Genomic DNA, 14657 nt, shown 5'->3' on the forward strand with positions numbered 1-14657 from the left:
GTACATCATATGGAGTGATTGCAAGCACTATAATCTGTATTATTTGCCATCCCAAGGTAAAGTGCTTGGTACCTGTAATGTTTAAAAGGAGAAGGCTGAGTATTTAAACTCTTAATAGGCTTATAACATAATGTTGGAGTGTCTTAGTTACAGGGGCACTCTTGATAAGCCTACCTATGTGAGTGTGGAAGTGGTGCCGCTTCCTATGAGACCTGGCTAGTCTCTAGAGCGCTCATGAAACCAAGATATAGACACAAGGCCAGTTCATGTGTCGGTTTTAGAAATTGCCCAAAGAGGTGAAATCTTATGTGTGAGACGTATCGGGTTAACCAAATAGAATAGCTAGTTCAAAGATACGTCTACTATGCAATTCTGGTTAACTTTGATATGTCCTCACTAAGTGAAGATTCAAATCGAGAGATACCTTCATCTATGCATAAGATTTCCAAGCCTGATGAGAAAATTTTCTTTGATTTTGAAAATGGTGGGGGATTGTTAGTGATTTTGCATTTTCAAAATCATGTATATTACATGTTTTAGTGTTTTGGAAAATGTTTTATCAAAAGCGTTTGGGAAAAAGAAAATATTTTCTTGGAAATATTTGCTTTTACAAAAGGATGTAGAAGTGTAGTTGAAAAAGATAGTTCCACATCGGATGAGAGAAAAGAAAGAGAAGGGCTTATAAAGCACTACCTTTTCTAACTCTTGTTGATTGCACATTGGGTTGAACCCATGGTTGGACCCGCGGGACGGTGCAACGCACCGTTCGCACACGCGCACGCGCACGCGCGCGCGCGGCGTGGGCAATGGGCTATAGGGCGCATAGTGGCGCTTTATTGGCGCTTTTTTAGGCGCACTTTGCACTTCGCACGTACGCAACGTCGCGAGGAGCGATTGGAGCCTTTAATTTTTCCAGATTTGATCTGCACCGTTGGATCAAGATGAAGGTGGACCGGTCAAATGGTTCGCAGGCCCATCAAGCCGAATGGTATAGTTGGGTTGGGCTTCGGTTCGGGCCTAACGGTCGGCCCAACGGGCCCATGACTCCAACGGTCAAAGGGTGTGATCAAATGGGTTGTGTCCCTTCCCCCAACGGTCATGTGCCAAGGGGGTGCGATCCACACCATAGATGGTTGATCTAACGATGACTGGGTTGGAGAGAGGATTTACTCAAACCAACAGTCACCTCTAGAATCGATCAGGACCATTCAATATCAATGGGTGCGATCTAACGGTCAGATTTCAAACATTTTGGAAAGGTGCCCTGTAGAGGTGTTTTTCACACTGAAAAGACACCAGATGGTCTATAAAAATGTGCAAACTTCAGTCATTTCAGAGAGAAATCGAATTGGCAATTCTGACTGATTTTACACTCTCTTCTACACTCCTACAAAAATCCCCAAGTATTTCTACATACTGTTTTTCTTTCTTTTACTGTTCTAGATACTGTTTTTCTGCAGAAACAGAATCTAAAGATTTCTCTAAGGCTTGAAATTTCGGAAGGGCATTTCGGGTTTGATTCCGCTAGTGCTACGCGTCATCAAACATTAGTAGGGCTTCCCTACTAGGCTTCATTGTATCTTGGAGGCAATTCGCGGATCCCCTTTGCACACTACTAGTGGGGGCGAATCTTGTCTTAAGGAAAGTGATATCACGCCTTGAAGCAACAAGTTTCTGTTTTCTATCATCAACAGTACCCTCAACAAATTTTCCAACATGAACTAGGGAACCGAACCGAGCAAGAACCAAACTTGATCGGGTTGGCTCGGTTTGGTTATGAGTTTACCCAACTTTATTTTTTATTTATTTTTTCATTTTTTTTGCTGAAGGACATGCAATGTGTATGTTCACTTCCAATTAACATTCCTCAAGTTGTAATTTTCCTACTAAATTATAGCTACTCGGACATTTTCATGTGACAAGAGTTTAATTTGCTTATGATCCAGATAGATGGGAAAAAAAGCTGTGTGCAACATGCAACATGTGATATACACGAGTTACATGCTTGAACTGCTGTTAAATAATAAATGTATGATCATCTTTAGCATTTAACTAGCTGTCAAAAGTCAAAACTCAAAGTCTCAAACGGTTCGGTTCGGTTCGGTTTTGGGTTCTAAGACCCCAAAGGCCCAAACCCAGAACTGAATAGGAAACCCATGGTTCCCAAATTTGGGATCCAGAACCGAACCACCATTTTCTAGAAACGAACCAAATAGGCCGGTTCGGTTCGGTTCGGTTCGGTTCTTCGGGTTAGACCTGAACCATGTCCACCCCTGCTATCTTCTACCCCTGGAAAAACTAATATTCCATCGAAAATTTTTTCATGGCTGCCAAAACATGGGCCTTAGAGTATAATATCTTTCACATAGAAAAGTTGGATCTAAATGTTTTTTTTTTATTGGTAAAAAAAAGAAGTCTGCCATGGAAGCTTCTATAACGGGTGATTTAAGCTCCCTCACTGCCAGAGTTACTCGCACGGAAAGTCATTTAATTTTTAGCCGTTGAAGTCTGCCATGTTTCCTTTGGTTTAATCTCAGCCGTTCACAAAAAGTGAATAGTTGTGAATGTAGTGAATATGTTAGGTGGGAGCTATGGCATGACAGAGCTTAAGCCACTTCTTTTACAACAAGAATATGAGTAGTAATAAATCAAAAGCAAGAAAAATGATGTTTCCACCCCCCTTTTTAGGTGGGAACTATCCTTTTAGGTGGAGTTCCGGCGTGACAAAGATCACCCACCTCTCCTACAACAATAGGACTAATAATATAACAAATACAAGGCAAACGACAAATGATATTTCCAGCCCTTTTCAAATATTCCACCCCTTTTGTTTGTCTTTTCTCGAAATGAAGTTATTTTCAGTAAAAGACAAAACCAAAGGGGGGCAAGTGAAGTATTTCTAAGAAGTGACAAATGAAAGGGGGTTGAAAATGCTATAGAAGGATTGATAAAGGCACTCTCTACTTATTAAACACTTATTTAATATGCAGTTGGTAGGTTTTGGTAAGGATTTTGTTAAATCGACCCCAAATATCTTAAATCGACTCCCTATGTGTCTTTCTCTCTTCTTTGGGTTAGAGAGAGAGAGAGAAAGAGGTGAGAGAGATAGACACACAGGGGGTCGATTTATCACTCCCCTTTGGTTTATCCTTAAAAAATGCTCCAGCCAATTAGAAAAGTATAAATGAAGATATGAGTGCCATTACATCATTAAGACAAAAGAATGAGATATAATTTTCTTAAGCACATGCAAAGGAATTCAATTAAATTGAGATAAAACTTGGTGTATCAGCAACATGCAAGTAGATTCTTAGTTAATCAAGACAAGTGTATATCATCATTAATTGATACAAGGGAATGCGATATCATTTATTTAAGCACATGTAACGGATTTCTAGAAATACAACATCATGGTTAGTGGAAGATAAAACTACATGTTTATTAATCAAATGACATAAAAGAAAGTAAAATAATCACCATGAGAGAGAGAGAGAGAGAGAGAGAGAGAGAGAGAGAGAGAGAGAGAGAGAGAGAGAGAGAGAGAGAGAGAGAGGCTTCAACAGACCTAAACCTTGAATCATGACATATACCAAAGGAACTTGAATCAAATCACAAATGCAACCCTTGATACAACTTAAGATAGAACTGAGTAGATCAGCAACAAGCCATGCAAGAAGCTTCTTATTCAACCATGGAATATCCCTCTTCATTGATAAACCCATACTTTTCCATATAAGGGTTAACTAGGGTTTCTGGTGGGTACTCATGGATGCAATCCTCCCAAACATTCTCATCCTCCAAATCTCTAACCACCTCCCACAAGCAACTATTACACTTAAAACCAGCTCCAAAACTAATCATCAAAACTCTATGTCCCTTCCTTAACCTCCTCTTAGCCTCCATGTACCCCAACACATACCAATTGCTACTTGCCGACGTGTTCCCAAACCGATGAAGTGTCATCCTCGCGGGCTCGAGATCATACTCACTCAGCCTTAGACTCCTCCCAACACCGTCGATCACTGCGGTCCCACCGGGATGAATGCAAAAATGATCAACCCCAGACTTGAAGTTCACATGTGTAGTCCTCCCCCCTTGAACTTCCTTATCTTTTTTTCTTGTAAGATGTTGTGCTACATAAAGGAGCAATTCCTTTAGAGGCAAAACCCTAGGCGCCAATTCTCGTAAATTTTGGAAGAATGCTTTGGTGGCCACCTTTGGTAGACCCTTCCCAAGATGGAACCCTAAATACCCCAAATTGTCCTCCATTTGTATAGCGCACCCATATGCGTCATCACTAGATCCGAAGTGGGTCCGGTTCAAGCACTTTAACCGGAATTTAGCCCGGTCCTTAAGACTAGGGTTATTGGTTAAGAGAACCAAACACCCACCTGACCGGAATAAGCAATTGGCCAAAATCATCGACTTGTCGTTACCAGAGTACCAATTGGGTCCGATGGACTCCGACGTGACCACAATAGCGAGCATTTTTGGATGAGATTTGAAAATGTTTTGGACTATATCTACGGATATGAGGCTCGCGCTACAACCCATGCCCGAAAGATTAAAGACTTTGATATCTTCCCTCATTTTGTAGCGATTCACTATTCGTGCGCTTAGTGAAGGGGCCGGAGAGAGCATTGAGACATTCACGACGAGAATATCAATATCCGCCGGAGATATGCCAGATTTTGCGAAGAGCTGACGGAAAGTGGCATCGAAAAACTCGTCCATTTCGGAGATTCCGGCCATGATGGACGGACCGGAGTCTTCTCGTTCTTTGCCGGAGATTATGTTTCTAGGACCGTAGGTCTGTTCTCCGATGCCGGAGCCGACGATGATTTTGAGTAGGAATTTGTATTCACTAAGACCCAAGTTTTTGTTTCTCTTTACTATGTTGCCACAGAGTTCTGTGTCAAGCTTTCGGTCGTCCGATGGTTTGAAACAAAAATAGTCTAGAATGTAGCAGGATTGGTTTCTCCATTGTTCATACAAGTTCCAGAGGAGGAGGGAAAAATAGACTAGGAAAATCGTACAAAGTACCATGAAGAGCTCCATGAGAGAGAGAGAGAGAGAGAGAGAGAGAGAGAGAGAGAGAGAGTGAGTGCACCTTTTTTTTTCTCTGACTTAAGAAGGTTGATGGAGTCTAAGAAATAAAAAGGAAGGGTACTTATTATGCAATGGAAAGGTGAAAGATCAGCTGTAAAGTATGGGAAAGGCATGTAATGTGGGGATGGATATAATTCGATGGCCGTATATTTATAACAGTTAGAGTTGCAGACATGCAGGTGTTAAATAGCTTGTTGGTCTCATCTGAAGTTTCCCCACCAAACTCGTACCTTCACATCATAAATGAGTCATTGCCCGAATAATTGTTTCAAAACTCCCCTGAGTCATCATGGACTCCCTCAAGTAGACTCACTTTCTATCAAACTCCTTTTGACTCAGTTGAATTATGACCACGTCATCCGAGCACTCAACCAGTCTACTGACTACTCGATGGCCGAGTCGACAAGGATTTGCTTTGGCCACATTTTGCATTTTCACAACTTCACAAAGAGGAAATTTCCATCCCCTCTATGAGAAATTCTGAATTGCATTAGATGGTTTAAAGCCAAAAATAGTTATGATCAGATGGTTGTTATTATTAGATAGATATGGTAAGAAAAAAGGGTACAATATAAAAGCATACCATAATGTAGATTCAATAGCTAACAAAGCCGTTAAAGATATAATTTCAATGAATGGTATTTTGGCTCAGGGGCGATGCCAGAAATTTTGCAAAAGGGAGGCAAAAATTATAGTAATTTTTTATCTATCTTAAAATTAAGATGGAAAAAATTTCTATCTAAAATTTTGCACAAGGGGGCAAAAATTATAGTAAATTTTACACAAAGAAGGGAGATAAAAATGGTAACATTAAAATTTTAAACTTATTTTCTATCTTAGGGATGATTGGAAATGGGGGCATATTTTTTTAAAAAGGGGTAAAAGTATAAAAAAAAATTAAAAAATAAAGGTATATATATATTTTTTCCGAAAAATAAGGGGGGTAATTGTCCCCCTTTCCTTACAAGTGGCATTGCCCCTGTTTTGGCTATAGTCAATCTAAAGGTGAATCAAACCAAGCGGTTAGTTTATTTCCATCAATGTGGGAAGCGACCCATCACCCAAAATAATGACCGGAAGGTGTTTGCTTTACTATGAGTTGCTTTTCATGAAATAAAAAGAAAAGCGCGGCAGTTTCTTTCCCGTCACCTCCTCTAGTGTATTCATGACTACTCCTTTTACGTTTGCACTAAAAGGGGCGGCCCAGGAAAGAAATGAGGGCTAGTATATCATTTCCCAGGAAAATAAATAGGCGAAATTGGGTTGGGGCTACATTTTAAGGATTCAATCCCATCCCATCTTGATAAATATGGTTGGGGAATTATCCTATGTGGTGGCCCTTATTAAATAGGTAAGGGGGTTCTGCCCTCTATTGGATTTCGTTAAGAAGGATTAGGAGGGGATTTCATCTTCCCCTTTGAGTCCGTTTCATTAGAGAGAGAGAGAGAGAGAGAGAGAGAGAGAGAGGAACAAAACTTGGCTGCAAAACGGTTTGCAGGAACTTCCTGCATAACCAGTGCACCTGGTTTTAAATTTCGGTTTCGGCTAAAATTTCAGACTAATTCGAAACTGAAATTTCAGCAGAAATCTTGAAATTTTGGGCGAAATTTGTTATTAACGCATGAAATCCTGGTTTATTTGGACAAAATTTCGACCGAAATTATTTCGATTTCAGTACGTTTCGGTTTCGTTCCTCACCGAAATCCAAAATTTGAAATCCGAAATTTCAGATTTCGATTGAAATTTCAAAACCATGCCCGTGCACATGGCAACTTTTTTACATGTAAGGAGGACAAAATTACCCCTATCACGTTTAAGGGAATTGCCAGCGTCGCAAAAGGCATCTTGCGGGTGGTCTGTTGCAGACCGCCCCACCTCGTGAATGGAGACAAAAGCTGTTGTCTTCATTCACGAGGTTGCTAGTCTGACATGCAACATAGCAGCTACGAAATGCCTTTTGTGATGGACCCTAACAAATCCTCACATTTAAATATGCAGGGTTTTGTAAGTAGGAGCTTCCAAAAAACTATTTATTTGACGTTTTGAGCACGTGTTTTATTGAACGTCACAGTAAAAACACTCATAAATAGACAAAATAAAAAAATCAGTAAAAAAATCGACAAAATAAACAAAACCAAGGGGTATTTTTGTACAATGACTCCCTACATTCGGACCTAAGACGATCTAATGGATTTTGTGGCTAAGTACGGGTCAAGATTAGAAATAAATTTGGAACTTGGGATACGGATCCAATAGACGTGGTTCATATCCATTTGTTGGGCCCAAATGCCATTAACACTCATACGAGAGAATGTTTAGAATGCAGTACGTGAGAGAGAGAGAGATGAGACAGGGAGGGGGCCGTATGCAAATCCGTTCTAGAACAAAGACATTTGTGCTTCGTCATTAATGAGGGTAAATTTGTCTTAATGATGGTAAATTTGTCATGGCATAACTGGTCGAAGGGTATGACCTTTTTAATGGGTAGGAGAGATAATTATACACAGAGAAATGCTAAAAAAGAAGGGTGCCTATTAATTCATTGGATTTGCCAGGGTCCCTGGCAAAAAATTTCTCATTGAAAACAACACAGAATATTTTTCTCATTGAAAATTTTCTTTCCATTGGAAAAATTTTCAGTGAAATTTCTCCCCAGGAAAAGAAAAAACATGGGTATGGCATGGGTCTTTTCTTCCCATGGTTAAATTTAAGTACTTTTTTACATGAAAAAGTACACATTTACATTAAGGCCATGTTTGGCAACCATGATATTTTACTGGAATATTAAATGCTGAGAGAAGTTGGGGTGAGGAGAGGGTCCCAAGTGGCTGAAAAATAGGACCTTTTTTTAAGCGACTTCTCACACTCTCCTCAGTCATGCTCATGCCTTCTCAATTCTCTCCCCTCTCACCCTCCTTGCCCTTCTCCCACCACTATATAAACTAATATTCCATGGAAAATATATTCATGGCTGCAAAACATGGCCTAATAAGTGGGTTATCAAATGTTTGAAAACTTGATTTTCATGGATTTTTTTAATGAAAATATTTGGGAAATGTTATCAGCACAACCATGTTTTAATAATTGCATAAATGCAGCATATCTTTTCTTTTTTAATTGGCTTGTTAGAGCTTTTGGGAATGGTAATGACCTATGACAGCCCTTTAAATAATAGAAGATAACATGTGTTTGTTCAAATATGAAAACATGGTTGTAGAGCTTAGCTATTTCTGCAATTTTAAAATGTTCCTACGCATAAAAATGCTAACTTGAAACCGTATTTAATTACTATAACATTGTGTCCACAATGGACTAGAGGTATGAATCTTTGCATGCAACCCTGCACCAAAAAATTATTACTGACATTCAGCTGCTGAGTATAATGCAACATTGTAATCCAAATATTTAAACATTAGGCTTTTCACTAGGTAATTCCAGAAGTAATCCCTACTATTCTAAAAGCCTACACCTTCAAATTTTGTCAACCAACTTCTCCTCAAACACCATGTGTGTCCCACTTAATATTTTGATAAACTTCCTTCTGTATCCTCTTTTCTCAAGGCTTTTCCATCATTTTCAATTGTGCTTTGCCCCTGAGATAAGTCCAAAAATCCCACCAGATGTCAATTCATCTTCTGAATTACCCCTACATACCCGTCCAAGAGATCGCCGCTCCTTCTACCAAGTACCAACAACACTCTTCTCCCCTAAAGCACGAAATCTGTTAGAGTAATTAGGTCAAGTAAGAGGTTGCTTGAAGCATTACACCCAAGGTATCTAATTTGGAATACCAAGTTTGTTGCCTCCAGCCCCTATATATAGAGATACACTGGGGTTTTAATAGGTTAGTGGGCTCTAGCCCAAATAGGCCCACTACACCGGTCCATTATCTTATTGGGCTTATATTAGAACATACATGGGTTATATTATATATCCAACAAAATCCTCCTATGTTCTACATATAGCACAATCCAATAGATAGTTAATGTGATGTCCAAACAAAATTATTGAATCATCCATATCACCATATCGATAAAGATTTGTAATCCAACTAAAAACAAAAATATTTTAAAGAATAATCAAGAGTTTTAGAAATAATCTAAACTCAAACATAAGCAGTTTCATATGTAGGTGAACTATTTAATCAACTGAAAAGAAAATAATAGTTCCCACTGCTCTATAAGGATTCACTCATCAAGTAAGTCATCCTCATCAAGATCCAAATTGAGGCAATCTCCTCCATTTTTGCCAATTCCTGTAAATTAACAAATATGAATTTCATTAAAAACGAATCCAATCATTTGTGTATTTTACTAAAAGTATCTAGTTCTACCAGAAGAACTTAGTACAATTTCATAATGGCTGAAAAAACAAATATCAATATAAAAAAGCATCAATGTCAAGTTTCAATCAAGAACAAGACCTAAACAGTTTCTTTTACAAAGAACCATTCCATGTTTCCATTTGGAATGTTACAGGCATCATATCCAAATTGAGTTAAGCTGTATCATCAAGTTTGGAATGAAACAACCTTTCCCAAGAAGGACATGTCATCAAATGTGGAATGACATAAAGACAACTCTAAACATCATTGAAACATATCAAATGCTTATCTTGGCCAAGATAGGGAGATTCAAAAAATTTAAAATAATATGAATGTAGGTTAAGACACGTCTACACAGTCTTTATCCCCATCTCCCTCACAGTTTTGAATATTCGATCTTTGTTCAGTCCCTTCGTAAGAGCATCGGCCATATTATCCTTCAATTTCACATCAACCAAAGTGATAATACCTTGTTTTAGAAGATAATTCAGCGTGGCATGTTTCAGCCTGACATGTCTCCTCTTACCATTAAAGAGTGAGTTTTTCACAACCGTAATTGTAGCTTGATTATCACGGAACAAACTTAAAGAGTTAATCTTTAAATGGGTCAATGAAATGTCCAGGATCAGATCTCTTATCCACTCTGCTTCATCTCCTATAAAAGCTAAAGCATAAAGTTCCGACTCCATAGATAATAGAGCAATACAAGTCTGTCTCTTTGACTTCCATGCAACGGCGGCTCCACCCAGTGTAAAAATATAACCACTGGTAGATTTACTGTCTCCTAATTCTGTGCCCCATGAGGCATCAGAATACCCTTCAAGGATAGGAGGATGGCCATTTTAACATAGAGCATATCCTTGAGTACCCTTAAGGTATCTCATCAGCCTCATAAGGGCATCCCAGTGCTCATGGCCAGGATTACTAGTGAAACGACTCAGCATGCCAACTGTAAAGGCTATGTCTGGCCTAGTGTAACTCATAGCATACATGAGACTGCCAATCAGTTTATAATAATCTAACTGATGCACACTGTCTCCTTCATTAGAGATCAGCTTCTTGGTATAATTAAATGGTGTCTCAATCGGTTTACACTCACTGTATCCCCATGTAGAAAGTAGTTTTTCAAAATAATGGGCTTGGCTAAGAGTAATCCCTTGCCTTTCAAAACTTACTTTCATACCAAGAATGGTGTCAACCACACCAAGATCTTTCATGTCGAATTCTTGAGCCAAAGTGGTTTTCACGTTACTCACTACAGAGAGATCGGAACCAAGAATCAACATATCATTTACATACAAGCAAATAATCGCAACCTTATTCGACACAGAACGAAAGTAAAGGCATTTATCTGAGTAACTGGTCTGAAAACCAAAGCTCTTTACTACCTTGTCAAATTTTTGATGCCACAATTTAGGTGCTTGTTTAAGACCATACAAAGATTTGTGTAACTTACAAACTTTGTTCTCGAAACCTTCCATGATAAACCCTTCAGGTTGGTTCATGTAGATTTCCTCTGTGAGGTCTCTATTAAGGAAAGCCGTTTTTACATCCATTTGATGCACAACATACTTCTCAATAGAAGCCAAAGCAAGAAGAATTCTTATCGTTGCCAAATGACAGACCGGTGAGTAAACATCAAAGTAGTCTATCCCACTGACTTGAGTATAGCCCTTAGCTACTAAACGTGCTTTATACCGAGCTATAGATCCATCAGGATTAAGTTTCTTCTTCAAAATCCACTTACAGCCCACAGTCTTAGCCCCTTTTGGCAAATCGACTAGCTGCCAAGTTTGATTTTGTAACAGAGAGCTCATTTCATCATCAATGGCTTCTGCCCACAACAAAGAGTCCCTAGATCTCATCGCTTCCTTATAGGTTGACGGATCAATCTCTACATGGTAGGTCACAAAGTCCTCACCAAAGTTCTTGGGTACTCTATCTCTTGTAGAAACTCTTAAATGTTCTGATGTAGAAATCAGTGTAGGACAGGTGTCAGAAATAGTCTGTTCAAACTCTACATGCGATTCTGTAACCATCTCGGTATCGCCAGGTAGGTTCAGACCATGATCTCTGAGAAATTTATTCTCAAAGAATACTACATCTCTAGATTCTATAACCAAATTGGTAGATAGATCCAAAAACCGATCAATAGCACTATCTTCTGCACCACCTAGATAAACATAAGTGTTTGTTCTAGGTCCTACCTTAGGTCTCCTAGGGTCTTGTATCCTCACATAAGCAATACAGTCCCAAGTCTTAAGAGTGGCATATCTACAAGGATATTTATGCCATAACTCATAAGGAGTAGAGGTCAACTTAGAGTGTGGTACTCTATTCAGGATGTGATTTGCAGTTAAAGCTGCTTCTCCCCAATAGCTAGTAGGCATGCCAGCTGTTAATAACATAGAGTTTAACATTTCAGTTAATGTCCTGTTCTTACGTTCAGCTATGCCATTAGATTGAGGTGAGTAAGGAGCAGTAGTTTCAAGGATTATGCCCTGAGAGGCACAGAATTCCTTGAACTCTGTCAAAGTGTATTCTCCTCCTCTATCACTCCTAATTCGCTTAATTTTCAAGTTCAATTGATTTTCAACACGATTCTTGAAAATTTTAAATTTATCAAAAGCTTCATCTTTCGATTTTAGGAGATAAATATGACAATATCTAGAAAAATCGTCTATAAAAGTGATTAAATACTTCCGACCACCTCGAGTAGTGAAACTTTTAAAGTCACAGAGGTCAGAATGTATTAACTCAAGAAGTTGTGTGCTCCTAGAAACCGAACAAAAAGGTTTTCTAGTGATCTTGGTTTGTGCACACACTTCACATCTGTCAAATCTAATCGATGTATCTAAAGGTATATTATGAGTTTTAGCAAGGGTGACCATTTTCATATAGTTTACATGTCCCAATCTAGTGTGTAACAACTTAGGATTAATCAAAGTGGAACTAACCTGACTAACGGTTTCATTTGCCAGACTCAATCTATACATACCATCGATTAAGAAAGCACAACCAAAGTAATAAGAGTTAACAGTTAAAGTTACTCTACCACCCCAAAAAGATGAACACATGCTAGCATTGTCTAAAAGACTAATAGAAATTAAATTCTTTTGAATAGCAGGAACTACTTTAACATTTTTTAAAGTTAGTATTTTACCTGAAGAAAGGACCGGGTTCGCAGTTCCAGTGTGAGTCACATTTGCCTCAGCTCCACTAGCCACTGTAACGGTCTCTTTCACGCCAACAGCATCCGTAAGTAGTTTCTTCAAGTTGCAAACATGGCAGGTGACTCCTGTATCTAACCACCAGTCTGAAGAAGTACTGGCCTTACCATTGCCTAACATGGCAATAAAATTCTTAGGCGCAGCACTGCCCACCATCATATGAGCTTCCTTTTGTGGTGTGTCAGATTTAGCCTTCTTAGGTTGTTTGCACTCTGCAGCAAAGTGACCCAATTTGCCACAGTTGTGGCACTTGCCCTTCTTTTTCTGAAAGATAGTCTTTTTGGCCTCCAACTTGGGATGTTCACTTTTAGGTGACTTGGATTTCCGAGGAAATTTCTTGGGATATATTACCGCGTTAGCAGCAGACTGTTGCTGTCTAACCATCTCCAAGTTATTCCTAGCTCGATTCTCATCTTCGATTCGAATGAATCGTTTGAGATCATCCAGTCCCACTTGCACCTTTTTCCGATACATCTCGGTTTTGAAAGAGTGCCATGAAGATGGTAACTTGTATATAATTGCACCCACAAGAAATGAATCACAGACAACTATTTTTTCATTATGCAACTTAGATCTCAAATTCTCTAGATCAGTAACTTGAGGAGTGATTTCCTTGTCTTCTTGAAACTTGAAATCCATGAATTTGTCCACAAGATGGGTCTTGGACAATTCCTCCTCTGTCTTGAATTGAGCATCTAAGTTGTCCCATATTGCTTTAGCAGTGTTAAATTTACTATAGGTTTCTGCAAGACGATCTGAAAGACAATTCAACAAGTAGTCTTTGCAGAAATCCTCATCTCTAAGCCATTGAGATTCATCAACTTCTTCATCCGTCTCAGCAAAGGTACTCAAAACAGTGTAAAAACAATTCATATATTTTAGACCGAATTGAGTCTTTCGCTTACATAAGTTAAACTCAAATCCACCAAAGGATTGAAGTTTGACCATCTCAAAAGGCATACCATTCTTTTCCATTTTATTATTTATATGAAATAAAAAGTGAAAAGATTGCATATGATTGGCAAATTGCGAGAACCCAATCCAAGAACGACGGCAAGAACCGAACCGTGTGAACCGTTCGCAAGAACCGAATCCAAGAGAGTGGCCGACCAACAAGAAAGCGAACCCAAAATGCAACCGGTGAGGGAGGGCTGCCAATATCAATTTCCAATATAAGGTTGGTTCACAAAGACGATTCGGCCAACAAAGAGGGTTCGGCCAACAGCCAAGAGATGAGTGCAAGCTTCTTGAAGGAGCTGCCCCCGTTCAAGCTCTCTCCTTATTTTGGTTGGAAGGAGTTTATAAAACCCTCTTTTTTTTTTCTTTTTTTTTTTGATGCGTAATAATCCCAATCGGCGGCGTGTGAAACCCAACGACCACAAGAACCGGCCACTAGCCAAGAATCAGCCACAAGGGTATATTGGAGGAAAAAGATATTCGATCAAAACGTTTTCATCACAGTTATGTCTATTGGAAATAAGTGAAGAGAATTTTGGAAGTTGCCTTGTTGCACGTCTCCAATATATTAAACCAATTTTAACCCCGTCCAATTGCCGACGAGAATCCGAGAAGGAAGCCTGTAAATCCGGCAAAATTGGCACTGGCGGCAACGAGAGATGGTAAATCGAACTCTTCCACCGAAGATAACCCCAACCGATTAAGTAGCCAGTGGGAGAGACCCAACAGAAAATCGATATTCTCTATTAAGAAAGAGGAGAGGTCTTCTTCTAAGTGGGAGGTGAGAATAAACCCACTCCCAAAGAACGTTGCCCTCTTTTTCAAGAATTGGAAAACAAAATCACCAAACTCTGTTCAGAGAGAGAGACCGGCTGAAAGGTGTATAACATTAAAGAGAGAAGAGGGCGGCAATAGAAACTCCCTTGTTTGTGCCGAGAGCGTCTCTGTGTGGGAATACGAGGTGGGGGAGAGAAGAATCCCACGCCCAAAAATTTTTGAGGAAAAAACCCACGCCCAAAACGATTAAAAATTAGGGT

General features: G+C 39.2%; 1 protein-coding gene across 1 annotated transcript; it reads right to left on the bottom strand.

Annotated features, from left to right (window-relative positions):
• Window positions 1-3320: 3320 nt before the first annotated feature.
• On the bottom strand, window positions 3321-5234 carry LOC143889172 (3-ketoacyl-CoA synthase 12-like). Its single transcript, XM_077393373.1, has one exon. It carries the CDS (start codon window positions 5056-5058, stop codon window positions 3682-3684), a length of 1377 nt encoding a protein of 458 aa, XP_077249488.1. The 5' UTR covers window positions 5059-5234; the 3' UTR covers window positions 3321-3681.
• Between the last annotated feature and the right edge of the window lie 9423 nt (window positions 5235-14657).

The sequence above is a fragment of the Tasmannia lanceolata genome, unplaced genomic scaffold (assembly GCF_043159265.1).
Source record: "Tasmannia lanceolata isolate RefF3 unplaced genomic scaffold, GAP_Taslan_0.1 ptg000013l, whole genome shotgun sequence".
NCBI classification, from domain to species: domain Eukaryota; kingdom Viridiplantae; phylum Streptophyta; class Magnoliopsida; order Canellales; family Winteraceae; genus Tasmannia; species Tasmannia lanceolata.